The sequence below is a fragment of the Vipera ursinii genome, assembly GCF_947247035.1.
Source record: "Vipera ursinii genome assembly, chromosome: 8".
Classification (NCBI taxonomy): Eukaryota; Metazoa; Chordata; class Lepidosauria; order Squamata; family Viperidae; genus Vipera; species Vipera ursinii.
This window is the reverse complement of record NC_139519.1, coordinates 2,740,227-2,762,608: the sequence shown is the minus strand read 5'-3', so window position 1 is coordinate 2,762,608 and position 22,382 is coordinate 2,740,227. Positions and strand designations below refer to the sequence as shown.

At 49.6% G+C, this 22,382-nt stretch overlaps 2 protein-coding genes across 2 annotated transcripts in view; both read left to right on the top strand.

The window, feature by feature from the left end:
- BOLA3 (bolA family member 3) overlaps positions 1–22,382 on the top strand; it is a 460,366-nt gene that overhangs the window by 246,332 nt on the left and 191,652 nt on the right. The gene's annotated exons all lie outside the window — the stretch shown is intronic.
- LOC310644099 (substance-P receptor-like) overlaps positions 20,345–22,382 on the top strand; it is a gene marked incomplete at its 5' end in the record, with an annotated part of 69,905 nt that continues 67,867 nt past the window's right edge. Inside the window, one exon of the mRNA XM_083368871.1 lies at positions 20,345–20,691. Coding sequence (XP_083224997.1) covers positions 20,345–20,691 — 347 coding nt within the window. The remainder of the gene's footprint in view (positions 20,692–22,382) is intronic.

The window sequence follows — 22,382 nt, the reverse complement described above, 5'->3', positions numbered from 1 at the left end:
CTGCTTGGTGGGCCTTGCTCTGAGCTTCCACCTCTGCTTGATGGGTTTTGCTCTGAGCTTCTATCTCTGCTTCCTTTCTGGCAAAGGAAACATGCACTTTTGCTTCTAGAAGTGCACGGGCCTCTACCAGCTTGTTGCTTAATGTTGAAGCCCTGGAGCGAGAGGATCTAGAAGAACGTGCTGTGACTTTACTTGATGTGGATCTATGGGATCTGGTCTCCTGCAGTTCAGCAATACGGAGTTCTGCCTTATCCTTTGCATCCTGCACTAGGAGATCTCTTTGCTGGTTTATTGCATCAATCATGGTTAGTTCTGCTAATTAAACAAGATTTCCCCTTTTGGCCGCTCCCCTTAGCCCATTCCATTGTCCAATCACCTACACTCCATTTGTTATGGGAACTGCCTGGATTGTTCAAACTCCTGCACAGCATGTCCTTGAAGGGGGGAGCAGGGCTTCACAATCTGCAGATGGATTCTTGGCATTCCATTCTCACCCCAGGTGATTCAGCCACGCCCCTCCCGATTATTGTCAAGTTGAGAGCAGAGAAGAAACTAGGTGAAAAACAAATCACTCTTGACATGCTGACCCCCCCCCCAGGAAAATGAAACACCTGGAATGAACACAAATATACAAAAGCATAAACAATTTACCATTTACACAATAGTTTCACTTTGGTTGCTTAGATACCTCGCATGGAACAAACTAAGGCCAGTTGGCCTTAGCTTGGAATCTCCAGTGGACTTTAGCAGACTGCGATGCAATGCTGGGTGGACTCGCCTAAGACTTCTTGGCATCTGAAGCTCCACTGTCACTGGGTTTATAATCCGCACAATGGAGAAAGGACTTATATATATTTAGGACCCAGATTCTTACAGGACTCTCTTAGGTTTAAATTCTTGGTGGACAAGTACATGTTATCTCCCAGCCTAAACTCCCTTTGAGGACCTTTCTTCTGATTGGCTTGCTTTTTCTGGACCTCTCGGGCTTTTCCTAGTGCCTTGCGCATGGTAACCCATGTGCCTTTTAGAGAGTCCATCCATTCCACCAGTGTTGCAGAAGTTGGGGCCCCGGGGGAACCTCCAGCATGGCTATGAACTCAACACCCATGGCCACCTTAAAAGGGATATCCCATGCTGCTATGCAGTTATTGTAGGCCACCTCAGCAAACAGCAGCAGGTCAGCCAGTTAGTCTGCTGATAATTTATATAACATCTTAGGTATTACTCTACCATTGAGTTCATTCACTCTGCCGATCCATTAATATTGGGATGAAAAGCAGAGCTCCAGTAAGTCCCTGAGATGAGCCTATTAGGCTCACGAACTCCTGCCAGAACTTTGCAGTAAATTCAAGATTGGCTCAGCAAAGAAGAGACTTTTTAGCTTTTTGAAAGCTGCTTGGCATTCAACAGTCAAGTTCAAAGGTTGACTTGGTCTGAACTTTGTCCCCTTACCCATCTTCAGCAGGTTCATGATAGGTAGGGCTATCTTTGCGAATGTGGGAATGAATTGCCTATAGAAGTTTGCAAATCCCAGGAAACACCGCAGTTGCCTTAAATGGATTCTGACACACAGATAATCCTATTAATTTTAGATTGCTCAGGATAGAATTGTTCTATATCAATTAATTCACGGTCCCCATTGTTTAGTTTAAATATTTCTCCAGAAAATCTGTGAATTTAATGCCAAGTAATTCAGTCCCTTTCTTTGATGGATGCAAACCATCTCTTTTGTACTGTTTTTCATTGGAGTAGCTGCAGACATTGTGACTAATATAACCAAAGCCTTCCCTTTTACACCACTCTTTTAGCCACACATTGAGCTCCACTATACAGTGGCTTTTTCCTTTTTGTTCCTTATACACTAAAGCCTCTGAAAAAGTAAGCCTACAGCCTATCCTGCTAAGTTCCTGCCCTGAGGTCTGGAAATCCTTCTGCACAGAGAGTACATCTTTTTGGAACAGATCATTCATGCCAAGATGTACAATAGCACGAACGTCGTAGTCCTTACTGGCATTCTTAACTATCTTAAAAATATGTCTCTTGTCTTTGCTAGCAGTAGCACCTGGCAGGCACCTGGCCTCTTTTGAAATCTCCCTATCTTTTCCCAAATTTACATCCCTTACAATTGAATCACCAACCAGAAGGTGGCTTCTCTTTTTGGATGCCTTTCTCTTTTTGCATGACTGATGGGTAACACCTGTTTCACACTTTCCTCTATCCGAACAAGTTGTCTTGGATCACAATTCCCTGCTCATTTGAGTTATCACCATCACAACTATCTTGATCTGTCACCTTAGTGTCCCTGCTAAGATCAGCAAGGGCTCTGTATCTGTTGTGCAGAGACACAGCAAAAGCTTTGTTTTTGTGACTCACAGCTTTCATCCTGCCAGACCCTACGGTTGTCCACACTGTCCTTCTCCTTCACGATCTTTATGGTAGAGGGGGCTGATAGCACGACGGCTCAATAGAACAGAAGGGCTGAGCTGGACACCTAATTTCTGCCTGAAAAGCACAGACTAGAGACTTCAGATAAGCAATTACCCACACAGACTAGTAATTTGTTTAGAAGTAGGCCAGTATCCAAATTTATCCCAAATGGCATTAGCCAGTTTCACTTTCGCCTCCCTAACAGGCTCGTGGCTGGCACCTGGTGCTTTCCTCAGTTCCTGCTGCTTTGACCCCCTTTTTCTCATGTGCCACTTACTAGCACCCCAATCTACTCCAGGGTGCCAATTCTTCAGCCAGGCCAGCCCAGCCCCAAGATCATAGTCTCAGTCATTCTGGGGGCCACAATAAAGCGGATAGTCTCCATGTGCTTCTCGACCCTTTAGCTTATTGGCTCTGTCAGGCAGATCACACACACACACACACACACACACAGAGACACACACAGGAACTGTCTAGTTGTTTAAATCCCACAGGCTGCCTTAGTTTCCTGAGTCTCAACCCCAATGTTTTCACCACTGGTAAGCTGATCAGGCACCAGGTGCAGCCTGAATCTAACAGGGCTGTGAAGTTGTCTTTTACTGCTGAGTAGCGTATCCAGATCTCTACCCTGGCAGTCATCGGGGTGATGGTGCCACTTACCAATGGGTTGTCTTCCCCCTCACTGCCGCTCTCATAAAAGACCATGCCAGGCTTATTGGGGGCTGGAGTTCCCTCCCCTTCACTGGACCTCCATGACTTGCTGCGTGACCCACATCTTTTCCTTTGGCTTTGCCAGCAGTTTTTTGCTCTTCAATTGTGTTAGGGTCCACAATGCAGATGCTGGATGTGCAGCTGGGCACTCAGCCACTTGGTGGCCTTCCTTCTTGCATTGGAAGCAGGCTCCCAGGATTCACCAGGGCTTCTCTCTGGGACCCGAGGATGTAGCTGCCTTCCCCCCTCAGGCTGTGGGGCATCTTTCGGCAACCTGGCAGGGCCAGCTCTCATGGGCAGTGTGTTTTTCAGTACTCCAGCAGATCTAGCTTCACATTAGTGGCTAGCTGGTACCATGCCCTGAGGTTGTTAGGCACCCCCCGGGGTAGGCAGTTGTGGCACAGCTCTCAGTTCAGCCCATTGCAGAACTGGTAGACCAGCAGGGGCTCAGGCCATTCTCTCAAGAGGGCCACCAGGCTGCAAAACTCTTGAATGTACTCTGCAACTGGCCACTTTCATTGCCGAATGGAGCGGATCCTGGCCTCTGCTCAGCGGGCTTCTGTGTGGTCCTCAAAACTGTACCGCAGCCCACTGCCTGAGAGCATCCACATTCATCAGCTCGCAATTCCTCCATCTCCCTGGGTGTCATCACATACATCTTAGGCTTTGGGAGTTTAGCGCCCAGTAGGATTTCAACCCCCTTCATGGATTACTGCCTTGTCGTGGCGAAGGGGCTTGCGTAATTCAATGAAGCTATGAGCTATGCCGTGCAGGGCCACCCAAGACGGACAGGTCATAGCCGAGAGTTCTGACAAAACGTGATCCACTGGAGAAAGAAATGGCAACCCACTCCAGTATCTTTGCCATGAAAACCCTATGGACAGTACCAAAAGGCAAAACGATATGACGTTGGAAGATGAGCCCCTCAGATCGGAAGGCATCCAATATGCTACTGGGGAAGAGCAGAGGGCTAGTACTAGTAGCGCCAGAAAGAATGAAGCGACTGGTCCAAAGCCAAAAGGACGCTCAGCTGTGGATGTGTCTGGTGGTGAAAGGAAAGTCCGATGCTGTAAAGATTTTTTCTCCATAGGAACCTGGAATGTAAGATCCATGAATCAAGGAAAGCTGGACGTGGTCAAACAAGAGATGACAAGACTGAACATCGACATCTTAGGTATCAGTGAGCTAAAATGGACAGGAATGGGTGAATTTAATTCAGATGACCATCAGGTATACTACTGTGGGCAAGAATCCCTCAGAAGAAATGGAGTAGCCTTCATAGTCAATAAAAAGAGTAGGAAAAGCAATACTGGGATACAATCCTCAAAATGACAGAACAATCTCAGTTCGAATCCAAGGCAAACCATTCAATATCACAGTAGTCCAAGTCTATGCCCCAACCACCAGTGCTGAAGAGGATGAAATTGACCGGTTCTATGAAGCTCTACAGCACCTTATAGAACTAACACCAAAAAGTGATGTCCAATCATGGGGGATTGGAATGCTAAAGTAGGAAGCCAAAAGATAACCGGAATAACAGGCAAGTTTGGCCTTGGAGTACAAAATGAAGCAGGGCACAGGGTGATAGAATTTTGTCAAGAGAATACGATGGTCATAGCAAACACTCTTTTCCAACAACCCAAGAGACGGCTCTACACATGGACATCACCAGACGGTCAACACAGAAATCAGATTGACTATATGCTCTGCAGCCAAAGATGGAGAAGCTCTATACAGTCAGTAAAAACAAGACCAGGAGCTGACTGTGGCTCAGACCATGAGCTTCTTGTTGCAAAGTTTAGGCTTAAATTAAAGAAAGTAGGGAAAAGCACTAGGCCAGTCAGGTATGAATTAAATCATATCCCTGTTCAATATACAGTAGAGGTGACAAATAAATTTAAGGAATTAGATCTGATAGACAGAGTGCCTGAAGAACTATGGACAGAGGTTCGCAACATTGTACAAGAGGTAGCAACCAAAATCATCCCAAAGAAAAAGAAATGCAAGAAAGCAAAATGGCTGTCTGAGGAAGCTTTGCAAATAGCTGAGGAAAGGAGGGAAGCGAAAGGCAAGGGAGAAGAAGAAAGATATGCCCAATTGAATGCAGAATTCCAAAGAATAGCTAGAAGAGATAAGAATGCCTTCTTAAATGAACAATGCAAAGAAATAGAAGAAAACAATAGAATAGGGAGGACCAGAGATCTTTTCAAGAAAATTGGAGAGATGAAAGGAACGTTTCATGCAAAAATGGGCATGATAAAGGACCAAAATGGCAGGGACCTAACAGAGGCAGAAGAGATTAAGAAGAGGTGGCAAAATTACACAGAAGAACTATACTAGAATGAGCTTAACGTCCCTGATAATCACAATGAGGTGGTCACTGACCTCGAGCCAGACATCCTAGAATGTGAAGTGAAGTGGGCCTTAGAAAAGCTGAGCAACAACAAAGCTAGTGGAGGTGACAGTATTCCAGCTGAGCTATTCAAAATCTTAAAAGACGATGCAGTAAAAGTGCTACACTCAATTTGCCAGCAAATTTGGAAAACTCAACAGTGGCCACAGGATTGGAAAAGATCAGTTTACATTCCAATTCCAAAGAAAGGCAGTGCCAAAGAATGTTCAAACTATCGCACCATTGCACTCATTTCACATGCTTGTAAAGTTATGCTTAAAATCCTACAAGCTAGACTCCAGCAGTATGTGGATCGAGAACTACCAGAAGTACAGGCAGGATTTCGAAGAGGCAGAGGAACTAGAGATCAAATTGCTAACATACGCTGGATCATGGAGAAAGCTAGAGAGTTCCATAAAGACATCTACTTCTGCTTCATTGACTATGCTAAAGCCTTTGATTGTGTGGATCATAACAAACTGTGGCAAGTCCTTAAAGAGATGGGCGTACCAGACCATCTTATTTGTCTCTTGAGAAACCTATATGCGGGCCAAGAAGCAACAGTGAGACACGGAACCACTGATTGGTTCAAAATTGGGAAAGGAGTCCGACAAGGCTGTATACTGTCGCCTTGCCTATTTAACATATGCAGAGCACATCATGAGAAAGGCAGGGCTAGATGAATCAAAAGTTGGAATTAAGATTGCCGGAAGAAACATCAACAACCTAAGATATGCAGATGATACCACTCTAATGGCAGAAAGTAAAGAGGAACTAAAGAGCCTCTTGTTGTCAGTGAAGAAGGAGAATGCAAAACCTGGGTTGAAACTAAACATTAAGAAAACCAAGATCATGGCATCTGGCCCTCTCAATTCCTGGCAAATAGATGGGGAAGAAATGGAGGTAGTGACAGATTTTATTTTCCTGGGCTCCAAGATCACTGCAGATGGGGACTGTAGCCAAGAAATTAAAAGACGCTTGCTCCTCAGGAGGAAAGCAATGGCAAATCTAGACAGCACACTAAAAAGCAGAGACATCACCCTGTCACCAAAAGTGCATATAGTCAAGGCTATGGTCTTCCCAGTTGCAATGTATGGCAGTGAAAGTTGGACCATAAGAAAGGCTGAGCGCCAAATAATTGAAGCCTTTGAACTATGGTGCTGGAGAAGACTCCTGCGAGTTCCTTGGACTGCAAGGCGATCAAACCGGTCAGTCCTAGAGGAGATCAACCCTGACTGCTCTTTAGAAGGCCAGATCCTGAAGCTAAAACTCAAATACTTTGGCCACCTAATGAGAAGGAAGGTGTTGTGACTCAGGGTCAGCCTGTGGGTCCAACAGCCGGCTCCGATGTATCGGAGGACTCAGATGTGGGGGAGGAGGGAAACGAACCGGCTGATGATGATTTGGAGACTTTGCAGAGTCCTCAGCCGGGAACCTCTGCTCAGCTGTGTGAGCCCGAGAGTGCGGAGGATGATGACCCACAGCTGGCCCTGTTCAAGGACGCCCGACGCAGGAGGCAGTCGAGCAGGGACAAACAAAGAAAGGCTATGGGACTCCTCGGGAGGAGGCACAGGGAGACCACGCCCTGAGCTCTCTATAAAAGGAGTGTTTGGGGAGGGGCTGGTTGCTGAAAGCAACTCTTTTCCGCTTGAGAAGATAAGCTCTTGTGTGTTTACTATTAAATCTTGGCAGAAGCCTTTTAGCCTTGGACGCTTTCCAGTCTCTTCTTTTGAAATAGGGGTTGAGAGAAGAGGGCTGGTTCAGAACAGTTTGCTTTCAGCCACCCACCCCTTATTACTACGATGGAGCAGCTTCTTGCCGAAAATGCCCAGCTCAACCAGCAACTCACCTTGCTGGCCACTCAGGTGGCACAACTGCAGGCTCAGGTACATGCTGCCCCCCCACCCAGGAGGAAATGTCAGATAGCTATGCCGGATAAATTTGCTTGTAATCCAGAACTGTTTCCTGCCTTCCTGGGACAATGCCAGCTTTATATCAGCGTGAGAGCAGCTGATTTCCCCACTGACCGAGATAAGGTGGGATTTGTGTTGAGCCTTCTGTCGGGAGATGCAGCTCGTTGGGGCACGCCTCTGTTGGCACAGCCTAGCCCTTTGTTGGATAACTTTGGGGGGTTTTGTGACCATATGCGCCTCATGTACGAGGACCCGATTAAGGCGCAGACTGCCACCCGACGCCTGAAAGCTTTGAGGCAGGGTCAGCGCCCTCTACAGGCCTATATCAGCGATTTCCGGCTGCTTAGCCAGGATTCCGCCTGGAATGAGGCTGCGCTCGTGGATGCCTTTCAGGATGGCTTGTCAGAGGAGATGTTGGATGAGCTGGCCCGCGTGGACATTCCCTCAGACCTGAATGGGCTGATCCATCTTTGTCTGCGGATCGATGCCCGGCTGCAGCAGCGTAAGAGTCGCCGTGCCACCCCACAGACCCCTGCCGCCCCTGTTGTGCGTGAGCCCCCAGTCCAGAGGGAGGAGCCAATGGAGCTGGGTGCCGCCAGGTCCCGTCTATCGGTGACGGAAATGGACAGACGACGATCGGAGGGGTTGTGTTTTTACTGTGGGGACCCTGGACATTTGGCTGCTTCTTGCCCGAAGAAGCGTCAGCGGGCGTCAGTGACCAAGCCTGCCCCGAGAAAGTCCCCCGCTTTGCTATCGGGAAACGGCCCGAGCCCGATCTAGACGGTGTGAAAGATCGGGCGACCCACAACAGCCACACCGAGCGACGCCGTTCCGATGGTGCCTGTGAACCTCCACGGCATTTGATTTTGGAGGCACGTCTGATCCTTCCTGGCAAGCCAGAGGGGATTCCAGTCCATGCCTTAATTGACTCTGGGGCTACCACTAACTTTATGGATTCGGCCTTTGTGGCCAAATGGGCTGTTCCCCAGTGTCCAGTGGATCCGCCCATGCTTGTGGAGACCATCGATGGTCGAGTGCTCCTGTCCGGGCCTATCACGGCCGCCACGCAACCCGTGTGTATGGCCATCAGTACCCATGTGGAGGCCATTCAGTTCTACGTCACTTCGGATCTGCACTTTCCCGTGGTCTTGGGACTGGCGTGGCTCCGGGCGCATGATCCACAGATCTATTGGTCTCAGAACTTGGTCACCTTCCCAAGTTTGCAGTGCGTGGACCACACCCGCCATATCTGTGCCGGCCAGGTGGAGGGTTCCCCAGGGGTTTCCTTGCCTCCCGAACTGTCCGACTTTGCTGACGTGTTCAGCGAGTCAGAGGCGGACCAATTACCCCCGCACAGGCCCTACGACTGCTCCATTGACCTAGTCCCTGATGCGCCTCTCCCAGTGGGGCGTTTGTACTCCATGTCGGAGCCCGAGTTGGCTGCATTGCGGGACTTCCTGACGAAGAACTTGGCTCGTGGTTTCATCCGGCCCTCGTCCTCGCCAGTGTCTGCGCCCGTGCTCTTCGTCAAAAAGAAGTCGGGCGAGTTACGGCTTTGCTGTGACTACCGGAAACTCAACGCTATCACGGTGCGTAACCGCTACCCGCTGCCCCTCATCCCCGAGCTCTTGGACCGACTCCGGGAGGCTAAGATCTTCACGAAACTGGACCTGCGTGGAGCTTACAACCTCGTCAGGGTTCGGCCGGGTGATGAGTGGAAGACGGCGTTTGGTACTCGCTATGGACATTTCGAGTACACGGTGATGCCGTTTGGCCTAACCAACGCCCCCGCTGTGTTTCAGCATTTTATGAATGACATCTTTCGGGATCTGTTGGACCAGTTTGTTGTGATTTACCTGGACGACATCCTGATTTACTCCCCGTCGCGTGAAGCGCATCATCAGCATCTCCGTCAGGTCCTGCAGCGCCTCCGGAAACATCGGCTGTTTGCCAAGTTGGAGAAGTGCCAGTTCTACCAGGTGACCATTGATTTCTTGGGTCACCGCATTTCTCCTGAGGGCATCGCCATGGAACCGAGTAAAGTTGAGTCGTTGCAGAGTTGGCAACCCCCGCGTCGCGTGAAGGATATTCAGCGACTTCTTGGATTTGCCAACTACTATCGGACATTCATCCCTGGCTTTGCTGCCTTGACAGCCCCCCTCACCCGGCTCCTGCAGAAGAAGACTCGGTTCCAGTGGAACGCCCCCGAACAACAGGCGTTCCAAGCTTTGAAGGACGCCTTCATGAAGGAGCCCATCTTGAAGCATCCTGACCCGCAACGGCTGTTTGTCGTGGAGGCGGACGCCTCCGACATTGCCATTGGGGCCGTGTTACTCCAGGCAGCGACGCCCAACGGTACCCTTTTCCCTTGCGCGTATCACTCACGGAAATTGAATCCCTCGGAGCGCAACTATACCATCTGGGAGAAGGAGCTGTTGGCCATCAAGGCGGCGTTCGAGGCTTGGAGGCATCATCTGGAGGGGGCGCGGCATCAAATCGAGGTCCGGACGGACCACAAGAATCTGGAAAGCCTGCAGACCGCTCGGAATTTGAACCAACGCCAGATCCGGTGGTCCCTCTTCTTTGCGAGGTTTGACTTCCGGGTGCGGTACATACCAAGCGGGCACAACCAGAGAGCGGATGCTCTGTCCAGGAAGCCCGAGTACACCCGAGTGGAAGACAAGCTTCCGCCCAGGACCGTGATCCCCGTCGAGTCTTTTGCTGCGGTGCGGGAGCCGGTGGATATACGGGCTCGGATCCGGGAGGCGCAGCAGCAGGAGGCGTGGGTGGCTCAGCGGAAGGAAGAGGTGGGGCCAGATTCGCCTTGGTCGGTCACGGATGGACTCCTGTATTATCGTGACCGGCTCTATGTTCCAGGAGGGCCACTCAGGGGACTCGTCCTCAGCCAATGTCATGATAACCCGGCTGCGGGGCATTTTGGCCTGTTCAAGACTCTGAACCTGGTCTCCCGTACATTCTGGTGGCCCCGAGTCCGACACGATGTTCAGTCTTATGTCACCTCCTGCGTCCCATGCAGGCAGGCCAAGTCAGCGACAGGGGCCCCGCCTGGTTTACTGCAGCCTTTGCCAACGCCCAAGAGACCCTGGGGGGCTGTGTCCATGGACTTTCTGACGGATCTACCCCCATCCTCCGGCTTCACGACAGTGTTTGTGGTGGTGGACATGTTGACCAAGATGGCGCACTTCATCCCCTGTCGCGGCTTACCGTCAGCTCGCGCCACTAGTCGCATGTTCATCCAACAGGTGTTCCGGCTGCACGGCCTTCCCGATAGAGTCGTCTCCGATAGGGGGGCCCAGTTTACAGCCCGCTTCTGGCAGGAGTTGATGCGGGCGTTGGACATTAAGGTTTGCCTCTCGTCCGCGCATCATCCTCAGACCGACGGGGGTACCGAGAAGGTCATCGGCATCTTAGAGCAGTATCTGCGCTGCTACGTTAACCTGCAGCAGGACAATTGGGTGGACTATTTGGCCATAGCCGAGTTTGCCTTTAACAACTCGCAGCACACCTCCACGCAGATGACACCGTTCTTGGCCAATGTGGGTTATCACCCCCGGTTTTTCCCCCTTTCTCCCGTGGACTCACCGGAGCCGGCAGCGAACGAATTCATGGCGGAGTTACAGGCGATCCATCGGTTGGTGCGACGGCAGCTGGAGAAGGCCAAGGCCGACTACAAGAGGTTCGCCGATCGGTCGAGAAGGGATACGCCTCCACTATCGGTGGGGGATCGGGTCTGGCTGTCCACCAGGAACCTACCATCCACTCGGCCGGCGAGGAAGCTGGACCACCGATACCTTGGACCGTTCCCCGTCGAGGCCGTCATCAATCCGGTCGCCTATCGTTTAACTCTGCCACGTTCCCTGCGCGTGCACCCCGTCTTCCATCGGTCCTTGTTGGTCCCCGAACAACCGGCTTGTCCACTTCGCCAAGCGGAACCTCCCCCATCAGGACCTCGTGATGGCGACAGCACCCCCGAGTACGAGGTCGCCAGCATCAGGGATTCCCGCTGGCTGAAAGGTCGCTTCCAGTACCTGATCGAGTGGAAAGGGTACGGGCCGGAGGACTTCACATGGGAAGACGCGACCGCCGTTCATGCCCCTGCGTTGGTGACTGCGTTTCACGAACAGTTCCCATCCCGACCGCATCCGGATCGGCAGACCCGGGGGAAGGGCCCTGCGGTGCGGGATAGTGTTGTGACTCAGGGTCAGCCTGTGGGTCCAACAGCCGGCTCCGATGTATCGGAGGACTCAGATGTGGGGGAGGAGGGAAACGAACCGGCTGATGATGATTTGGAGACTTTGCAGAGTCCTCAGCCGGGAACCTCTGCTCAGCTGTGTGAGCCCAAGAGTGCGGAGGATGATGACCCACAGCTGGCCCTGTTCAAGGACGCCCGACGCAGGAGGCAGTCGAGCAGGGACAAACAAAGAAAGGCTATGGGACTCCTCGGGAGGAGGCACAGGGAGACCACGCCCTGAGCTCTCTATAAAAGGAGTGTTTGGGGAGGGGCTGGTTGCTGAAAGCAACTCTTTTCCGCTTGAGAAGATAAGCTCTTGTGTGTTTACTATTAAATCTTGGCAGAAGCCTTTTAGCCTTGGACGCTTTCCAGTCTCTTCTTTTGAAATAGGGGTTGAGAGAAGAGGGCTGGTTCAGAACAGAAGGACTCACTGGAGAAGAGCCTAATGCTGGGAAAGATTGAGGGCAATAGAAGAAGGGGACGACAGAGAATGAGGTGGCTGGATGGAGTCACTGAAGCAGTAGGCGTGAGCTTAAATGGACTCCAGAAGATGGTAGAGGACAGGAAGGCCTGGAGGAACATTGTCCATAGGGTCGCGATGGGTCGGACACGACTTCGCAACTAACAACAACAAGGATTTCAACTGTGGAATCGGTCGGCCGATGTGGGGGCTGGAACATCGCACTTCCATTCGCTGAAGACCTCAGCAAGGTTGGAATACACTGATGGAAAAGGAGGCCTGGACACTGCTCCCCCCTCTCCAGACTTCCCCTCCCCCTTGCTCTCCATACTTTTCTGAGCTTGTTCACAGGCTGGGGACCAATGCCTATCCATAACTTCTGGTAACCCCTCTCCCACCAGATCGTAGGGGCCCCCTTATCCAACCACATCAACCCTAGAATAATGGCCTTGGTCATAGTTGGTACCACTATGAACCAGAGTACCTCCCAATGGGCTCCCATCTCCAGCTGTACTGGCTCCATTATGTGGGTTGCAGGGGCCGCTCTCAACAGTGAACCATCCACCTGCTTGAATCTCATGGCACTGGCTAGTTCCCTCACCCATATCCCCAGCTCAACAATCATGGTCCTACTGAGGAGACACCGGGTGCAACCGGAATCAGTCAGGGCCCTGTACTCCCCCCAGTGACCTGTCTTTGGGCATACGGGCTCACTCACCATCAGATCCTCCACTGCGTCATCCTCACTATCATATGCCACCCATTCCACAGCCTCCCCCTGCAGCACCACAGTCACTGCCACCGCCATAGCCCATTGGGACAGGTAGAAGTGGGCATATTGGTCCAGATGACTGATGACCTGGCTTAGGAACAGCACCAGACGGTCTGGATTCCCGTCAAATGTTGCCTGCAAGGGTGGAGGACCCCAGGAAATACCTTGGGGCCAAAACCCCATGGGCCATCCAGGATCCTGCAGGGCATCACCAGCCTCGTGAGGGCACTGATCTCTGACACTGGTAACTCACTGAGCTGATGACCAGGCCACCAGAACCAGACCCCTGGCTGGGCCTCCACTTGGACCCAACAAAAAACGTACTTCTCACACAGCCTGCGGCTGTCCTGCTACGGTAGCCAAGGATGTGCTCCCGCCTGCAGAGTGTCACATATATGCCTGGGACTGGCATCCAATTTAAGTTTTGGGCTAGCCAACCGGAAACGGGTCTGCGAGGTCTGGGTTGTCTGGGATCCTATTCATTGCCAGGCCACCATCTCAGCTCCAAATATGGATGGGAAATGGATAGGCTTTGCTTACTTCCCTAAGCCAACAAGCTTGATGACAGCGTGGCATTTTCAGGAATAAATTCAAAAATAGTTGCAAAAAAATTTCCTCTCTTTTCCCAGAAGATTACTTCCCCATTTATAGATCTCAGACTTTGAAGCATCTGCCAATACTATGGAAAACTTATTAAACAAATGAGTAATGCCTTTTTGTTCCCCAAGCAAACTGAAATATGAATTTCAACCTGGGGAATGTGAGAAACCAAACATGTTTACTTACTGTATAGTTAGTCACAAAAGGATTTCATCCATCTCTAGGTTCCAAACTGATATTTTCATAGAACATAGAATCATAGGGTTGGAAGGGACCTTGGAGGTCTTCTAGTCCAACCCCCTGCTCAGGGCAGGAGACCTTATAATATCCTGGTCAAATGGTTGCCCAGTTTAGTTTTAAAAACTTTCAGTGATGGAGCACCCACAACTCAGGGAGGCAGACAGTTCCACTGATTGTCAGAAAATTTCTCTTTAATTCTAGGTTGGATTTCTCTTGAACAAGATTCCACCTGTTCCTTTTTTTTCTCACTGTAATTCTGTAATTCTCAATAATAAAATAGTTCCAAGGCCAGCCAAAATCTTATCTAGTTTTGGGCTTCAAGCCAGCTTTCTTTTAGACATAAATATGTTGTAGTGCTGTAATGCATCACTAGATGTCATTAATGCCACTTTCCAGTTTTTAGATCCAAAACTTACATTGTTAAACTTTTTAAGTATTTTTCTTTAAAAAAAAATAATAAAAATAAATAAAAAGGTCTTAAAAACACTTTTGGTCCCCAAATTTTCAAGCTGTAAGTATATTTTAATTCCAGAGAAGTCTCATAGGTTTCACCAGTGTCCCCAAGTATTAATTCGCCGCTTTTCTTTTCTGAGGAAGTGGGGTGGAAATTCTCTTTCCCTCTTTCATTGGCGGGGGGGGGGTGGATGCTTTGGGCAGATTTTCAGGAAGAGGTCTTAAAATCATGAAGAAAGGATCAGGTCTCACCCAGTTTCATCCATGTTGCTATAAAGTTGCTTGGTAGTGCTTGTTGACTTGTCTACAGCTTGTCTACAGCTTCTGACTGGCTACACAAATGCAGCCAGTCTTTCCTCTGCTGGTTTGGAGGGCTTCCTCAGATTAAACTGGGGGGCTGCCACCCCCCCCCCCATGATCAATGAGAGTCCCCTCCTTGCTTGCCACCTCTAGGGGTTGACTTTTGACCCTTTCCAGGGTCCCCCAGCGGGGTGAAATCAGATGCAAAAGACAGAGCCCAGTCTTCCTGTGTCTGCATCACTGCGAGATCCCAACCAGAAGTCATGGAAGAAGAGTTATCATGTCCCCCACAACCCTCCTCTTCAATAGGCTTGAGATATCTAGCTCTCTCTGCCATTCACCATACAATTTAGCCCCCAGACCCTTATCATCTTTGTTGTTCTTCTCTGCAATCTTTCTAGAGTATCAACATCTTTTTTGTATTGCGGTGACCAGAACTGGACATACGATTCCAAGTGTGATCTCACCAGTGGAATATAAAGTGATATCATCACTTCTCATGATTTGATGTTATTCCTCTGTTGATGCAGCCTAGGATTTCGTGGGCATTTTTGGTTGCTTATACTTAAGTGGTGGTCCAGTAGGGCACCTAGATCTCTCTCACGGTTACAACTGTTGAGCCAGGTACCACCTATTCTGTACCTGTGCACTTGGTTTTTCTTGTCTAAGTGTAAAACCTTACTTTTCTCAGCATTGAATTGCATATTGGTAGAGCTCAGTGTTCAAGTCTGTCCAGATCCTTCTAGATCTTCAGCCTATCTTTTAAGGTGTTGGCAATTCCCTCCACCTTGATGTCATCTGCAGATTTGATGAGTTCCCCTTCCATTCCCTCAACTAAATCATTGATGAAGCTATTGTAGAGTGCTGGGCCTAAGATGGAACCTTGTGGTACCCCACTGCATGCTTCCCTCCATCTGGATGTAGTGCCATTGAGGACTACGTGTTGAGTGCAGAGTGACTGGCCCAAAGTCATTCAGCCAGCTTTCATGACTAAGGCAGGACTAGAATTCCCATTCTCCTGGTGATTGGTCCAAAGTCACGCAGCTGGCTTTCACGCCTAGGGCAGGATTAGAACTATTTCCTGGTGATTGGCCCAAATTGCTCTAATCTAAGCAGGACTAGAATTCTTTGTCTCCTGGTTTCTAGCCTGGTGCCTTAATTGCTAGATAAAGGTGGCTCTTTGCCATCATTGTGGCAAAGCCCACTCGGGTTGATCTACTTATCTTTGCACAGCAAGACTGAAGATGGAGCCTGTTAGGGATTGTGCCCTATCTGTCCACAATATTCTTCTTGGTTCCCCACCTCCATCCCCTGCACCCTAAAAATTTAGTCTTGACTGTTCATGAAATTAAGCAAGGTCTCTGTCAGTCTGATGCCACTTTAAATGCCAACTCTAAGTAGGCAAGAAAAACTAAAGGCACAGGTACACGATAGGTGGTCCTTGGCTCAATAGCAGTAACTGTGAGAGGGATCAAGGAGTCCTAATGAACAACCACTTAAGTATGAGACAGCTGTGTGCTGTAGAAACCAAAAAACAAGCTGACAAACAATGCAGTCCTAAGCTGCATTAACAGAGGGAGAGTATCAAGAATACATGAAGTGTCAGACCTGCCCCAGTATCATCTCCTAGGAAAGCAAAACTCTCAACTCCATTTGGTTGAAGTGAAAAGGCACTTTTACTAAGAGATGGTGGTTGCAGTAAAGCCAGGCGGAATCTCTGGTTCCTGCGTAACAATACAGAACTAACCCCTTGGTTTCCCCGCCCCCCCCCCACGGTCCGTCAGTGTGCAGCCAATCAGCCCCACCATGTTTTGGGAAGCTCGTGAAATTTCACCCTCAGGGCAAATGGCCTTGAAGATGCCGTCATGGACCAGATTCCAAAATGCTCTGTTCTTTCTCAACTGTCAATTCCTGCTCCCAATTTCCCATCATAAAGGCATACAGCTTTATTGCCCATTTGTTCCCCCCATCCTTCCCCGGTTGATGGCAGGATGCCAGTGAGGCCCCACGCCAAAGGTGGTGCATCTGACTGTTCCATTTTATACTGCACTTGTAAGACAATGCTTGGAATATTGACTTCAGTTCTGGTCACCATGATAGCAATAGCACTTAGGCTTATAAAGCGCTATATGGTGCTTTACAGCAGTCTCTGGGTGGTTTACAATGTCAGCATATTTCCCTCAATAATCTGGGTCCTTATTTTACTGACCTCGAAAGGATGGAAGGCTGAGTCAACCTTGAGCCCCGTCAGGATCAAACTCCAGGCTGTGGGCAGAGTTTGCCTGCATTCTAATCATCGCACCACCAGGGCAAAAAAGATGTTGAGACTCTAGAAATAGTGCGGAGAAGAGCAACCAAGATGATATGGAGTCTGGAGGATAAACCATACAACGGTTACAGAACTAAGTATGTCCAGACTAGCAAAGAGAAGGACTAGGGGTAACATGCTAGTGGTCCCCCAGTATTTGAGGGGCTGCCACAGAGAAGGCAGTCAACCTATTCTCCAAAGCACCACAGGGCAAAATCAGTGGGAGATTATTAAAGAGAAATCCAACCTAAAATTAGGGACAAATTTCTTGACAGGGAGTACAATTGCTTGCCACCAGAAGTTGTGGGTGCTCCATTATTTAAGGCTTTCAAGAAGAGGTTGGACAGCCCTTTGTCCAGAATAGTATAAGGTCTCCTGCTTGAGCAAGAGGTTGGACTAGAAGACCTCCAGTGTCCCTTCCAATTCTGTTATTTATTTTGCTCTGAATCCTTGGTCACAAGGAGACCAAAGTCTCTGGACCTTTGGTGGGCCTGGTTGAAGGTTCTTGAAGCCCTCTCTGTGAGAAGAAGTTGTTTCTAACTTTTTTTAAAGGGCCAAACAACCTTAAGTGGAATGCTGTAGAAGTAAACCTAAAAACAGGTGAAAGAAAACAATCTTAGTAAAGCAGATTGGACCATCAGGATTGTTCCTTTCAGGATATGTTTTTCAGTGCTGCCCCCCCCCCCCCCCGCTGGCTGAAAAGGGACTCGAGCTTTCAGACATAAGACATGAGGGCGGGTTGCAGACATTCAAATGAAAGTGTTATTGCGGGGTTTTTTGTGCACTCCTTCCAGGGATGCTTGTTCTTTGATTTGACATACCATCTGCATTTACACAACTTTGGTTTTCTTAACTTTGTCTTATTGACGAAACAGCAGTAGGCTGGGCAGAGAGCGTAAATCCCAGTTATATAGCTATAAAAGAATGTTATAAAGCAGGGGTATCAAACTTGCCACGTCACGTGACATATTGCGACTTCTTCCCCATTGCCGGAGCTGGGGTGGATGCAGTTTCGTCATGATGCATCCGGCCCGCAGGCCAGCAGTTTGACCCCCCTGCTATAAAGGCATTCATTCAACAATGAAGCCAAAATTACCCAAAAGGTATAATGGCTTAATTCAAGGCTCAACTACAGCCGCTTCCTTTTGTTTGATTAATGCCCATATCTAACCTCCTTGCAGTAAAGTGTTCCCAAATTGGCATGCTTCGACTTGGACAAGCCACCTCATCTGACAAAGTGTCTTCTTCCAGTGATAATAGCCACTACCATGTTTCCCCTAAAGTAAGTCCTACCCCCAAAATAAGCCCTAGTTTTGGGGCGAGGTGCATGCCTAAAAATCAAGCCAGGGCAGGGGTGGGGGTGGAACTTACCATTGCAGCCTCTGACACCGAAATGCAACTGCAGAATGAAGCTGCTCCTTCGGCCCCAGAAGAAGTGGGCCTGCTGGGCAGGGCTGTTGGTGCCGGAGGTGAGTATAAAAGACACCCCCCAAAATAAGACCTGGTGCCTCTTTTGGAGGGAAAATATAAAAATAAAATAAGACCAGGTCTTATTTCCGGGGAAATATGGTGGGTGCTCCCTTCCTTGAGAACAAGGATGCAAGATCCAAATTACAGTAGAAGAGGATTTGGATTTGAAGCATCACTGAATGCCCAGATAATCTGATCTCTGTTGTGCATTTATTGACATATTAAATATTATTTATTTACTATTGCCCCTACATGAATTCCCAGTGCTGGACATTTGTATAAAACCATAAAGACCATTTGAACTTGCCATTAAATTGTACCCCGTAAACTAAATCCCTCCCTTGGCATCCACTCAGGACAGCCATAAAGAAGTCTCTGGTGACCTCTAGGAAAGCAGTGTGAGCAGACATCTTTCAAAGAGCATTTAAATGCTAAATGCTCTGTGAAAGAAGTCTGTTCATGCTGCTTTCCTAGGAGTCACCAGAGTGTCATCCAGATCTCCAGGAGATTAACTGGTCCATGGGGATGGAGTGACAATCGATAAACATTGTTTTCTGACCTAGAAACCCATCTAGAGTTTCCCATGGATCTAGGGTAGACTAGATCTCCTCAGTGCAAATCCAACATCTTCAATCCTCCACCATGGCATCTTTCCAGGTTAGGAAAATGTCTATAATTCTATCTGTAATTCTATGCATTTATATAGCATTCTTTCTTCATATTTTCCTTACAGCCACTGTTCTATCAGCTGAAGCCTGCAGTGGGAGGACTTGATCCTGGCCCCCAAACTGATGAGCATTGGGATAAGCCCTGGTCTAGGAAACTGAAAATATTTCTCTCTCCATTATTTATTTTTTTCAATTTAAATGGGCAGCACAAACTATTTCTTTAAGTTTTTAATAGCGTTTAAGATTTGCTTGTTTTTTTCTGGGGATGAACATCCTGCTTTTTGTTTTTATTTCCACTGTGATATATTGGTTTTCGTATTCAGTCTTCATCTGGATTTGATATATCACCCCAACCATCCAGTGGACAAAAGCCAATATGTGAATTTGTCAAGGAATTAATGGACAGATGAGGAGGCGGAGACCAAAGATTTCCAATGAATGTTACATTGCATCTGTATTTTTCTGTGAAATCTGACTTCCTGCTGAGATGATATGTGAAAGTGGGAAAGTCAGGACAGAACAGAATAGAATTCCTTATTGGCTAAGTGTGGTTGGACACACAAGGAATTTGTCTCCAGTGCATAAGTTCTCAGCATACATACAAGCAACAAGTGATAAATCATGATCATAATCATAAAATACAATAATCATAAATCCTACAAGTGATAGCCATAGGATACTAAATTATCAACATAAATTATAATAGGGCACTAAATAAAAGCAAGCAACGTAAATCATGGTACAGACAACAAAGTTATAGTCATAAGAAGCTAAGGAAATAGATAATAGGAATGATGAGAAGGATAATAGTAATAGTAATGCAGCCCTAGTAGGTAGCTTGACATCCTAGGGCACAGACAGTGTTGTGAGAATTAGTTTTTTAGCAGAGTGATGATTCAGGGGGGGGGACTTGTGTCTGGTTGTTTTGGCGTGCAATGCTCTATAGCGGCATCCTGAGGGGACGAATTGAAGCAGTCCATATCCAGGATGTGAGGGGTCTGCAGATAACTAAAAGCTCACTTGGACTACTGTGTTTAATCTTCCGGCTTTTGAAGATGGCGGACGTGTCGGGCTGAGCTCCGTGAGCTCCGGTTGTTGGGCGTCCCTTTGGAGCCCCTCAGGGGTCTTTTTGGGCCCGCTGGGTAGGGGATGTGGATTGTTAAATCCATGAAGCTGAATTTAAGAGGCTAATAAGGAGGCAGCTTTGCTATTTGCCTGTTCCATTTGCGTGTTGCCTTTTCCATCGCCTGTTCATCTTCCGCGGTGTTGCTGGGCTCGGCTTCTTCGGCCTGCCGGTTCCTGCTGCCCTGGTGTCTCCGGGCCTCTCCTAAGAGGCTGCGGTCGGCAGCGGGGGTGTTTCCAGCTGTTTTGGGCCGCCATGGGCCGTCGGGTCGGCGCTGCTGTCTTGGACGGTTTTCGGCCGTTTTCGGCAGTGTTCTCGGCGTCCTTGGAGTTTTCGGCGTCCTCGGAGCCCCAGCTGATCGGCGCTTCTGGGAGAGGGGAGGAGAGCCTGTGCGAGATGCCTGCAGACCATTGTGGCGGCAGCGGCAGCGGCGGCAACGGCGGCAGCGCCGGCGGAGACACTCTGTTATTGGACCTGCCTGTGCTGTTTCTTTGGCGGCTGCGGCGTCTTCGGGCCGTTTGGCGGCGGAGAAGACGGCCGCTTGTTATTTTATTGACAAGGCTGCCTCTTGTGCTGGTTTCGAGCCGCTGCCGGCGACGAAGGTGGTTATGGCGACGGCGTCCTCGGGCTGCTCTGGGCGGTGGAGAGGACGACCATGGCGACAGCGACTCGTTGGGTTCCGGCTGCTTGAGGTGATGGCGGCGACGGTGATGGCGATGGCGGCGTCTTCGAGGCCCGCTGGCCTGTTTTACCGGCAGCGACGATGGCTGTGGCAACGGCGGCGACATAGCGGACTGCCAACTTATTTATTAACTTATTTATTAATTCTCCATCTGCCTCCTTTTTTTTTTCCCTTTGGACTGGAACGGACCTGGGCACAAGCCACAGTGGGAGAGTGGCTTGTTTTACATCGGCAGCCCCATAGAGGTGGGAGCTCTATGGGTGCTGCCCCACCCAGGGTGTGCATTTCGGACCATCCCCGGGAGCAGACTCGCGGCCCGTTGTGAGAGGACGGGTTGTGGTCTGCCCCTGGGAGCATCCAACTGAGTGGCAGTAGGTTGGTGGATGGCCCAAATGTTCCACTCCTTACCTTCGAACCTCCTGGTGGATTTTTTAACCATTGGACTGCCCTCTCTGGACTTGCTCGGACTATATGCACCGATATTCTGATACGGACTTGCTCACCCTCAGGGGTGCCCCCCTCTCCTGGGTGCGTCCCGCCTTCTTTTCTATCCCCAGTCTCGATGAAGGGCCCAATCATTGGGACCCTGAGAGATGGCCGGGTAAGACCAGGGGCTCTCGATATAAATTTAATAAGAGGCCCCTGGTTAACTTTTTAGTCAAATTTTTTAGGGGGTTGGGGAGGGGGGTGGGGGGTAGTGGTTGTCTGGCTGTGGGGGGTGGCCATACAACCGTGTTGCAGGCCAGGCCTGGGTCTGACGGCGTTCGGGGGGAGCGGGTTGTGGTTACATCTGGGGCTCTGGAGCGGGTCGTGGGATTACCGATTCCCACGACACTGGGGTATGGCAGCAGGCGTATGGACAGAGGGCCGTATCGTTACCGGGAGGGCCGTCTCCGCTGTTTGCGAGCGGTGAGGTGCTCCGACCCTCTGGTTCTTCCCCGACTTGCCGGGAGCGAGGATGTGCAGCCTCCTGAGCTCCGGCTGGTGTACCTGAATGCCAGGTCCGTGGTTAATAAGGCTCCCCTTGTGCGGGATCTGGTGGAGGGTGAGCATGCGGACCTGGCTTGTATCACCGAGACCTGGTTGGGTCCAGAGGGTGGGGTCCCTTTGGTTGACCTTTGCCCACCAGGTTTCCGAGCGTTACACCGGCCTCGGGCTCAAGGTAGGGGCGGGGGAGTGGCGGTTATTAGGGAGACCTTATGTCCGCGGGAGACCACCGTTCCTCAGATAGTCAGGTGTGAGTCTCTCTTTTTGAGGTTTGGTTCGGGGGCGCAGTTGGGCTTGCTGCTGGTGTACGTTTCGCCTAGTCACACAGCGGCAGCCCTGCCCGTGCTACTCGATGTCCTCTCCGGTTTGGTGATTGAGTTCCCCAAACTTCTAGTTTTGGGTGACTTCAATCTACCATCCCTGGGAGGGTCATCTGAGTTAGCCCGGGAGTTCATGGCTTCCATGACGGCCATGGAGCTGACGCAGGTAATTTCTGAACCAACTCATGAGGGAGGCCACACCCTTGACTTGGTTTTTTTATCTGGACGGTGGTTGGATGATCTTGGTGGGGGCTCTCCATTTATTATGCCCCTGTCATGGACCGATCATCACCTCCTGCGGCTG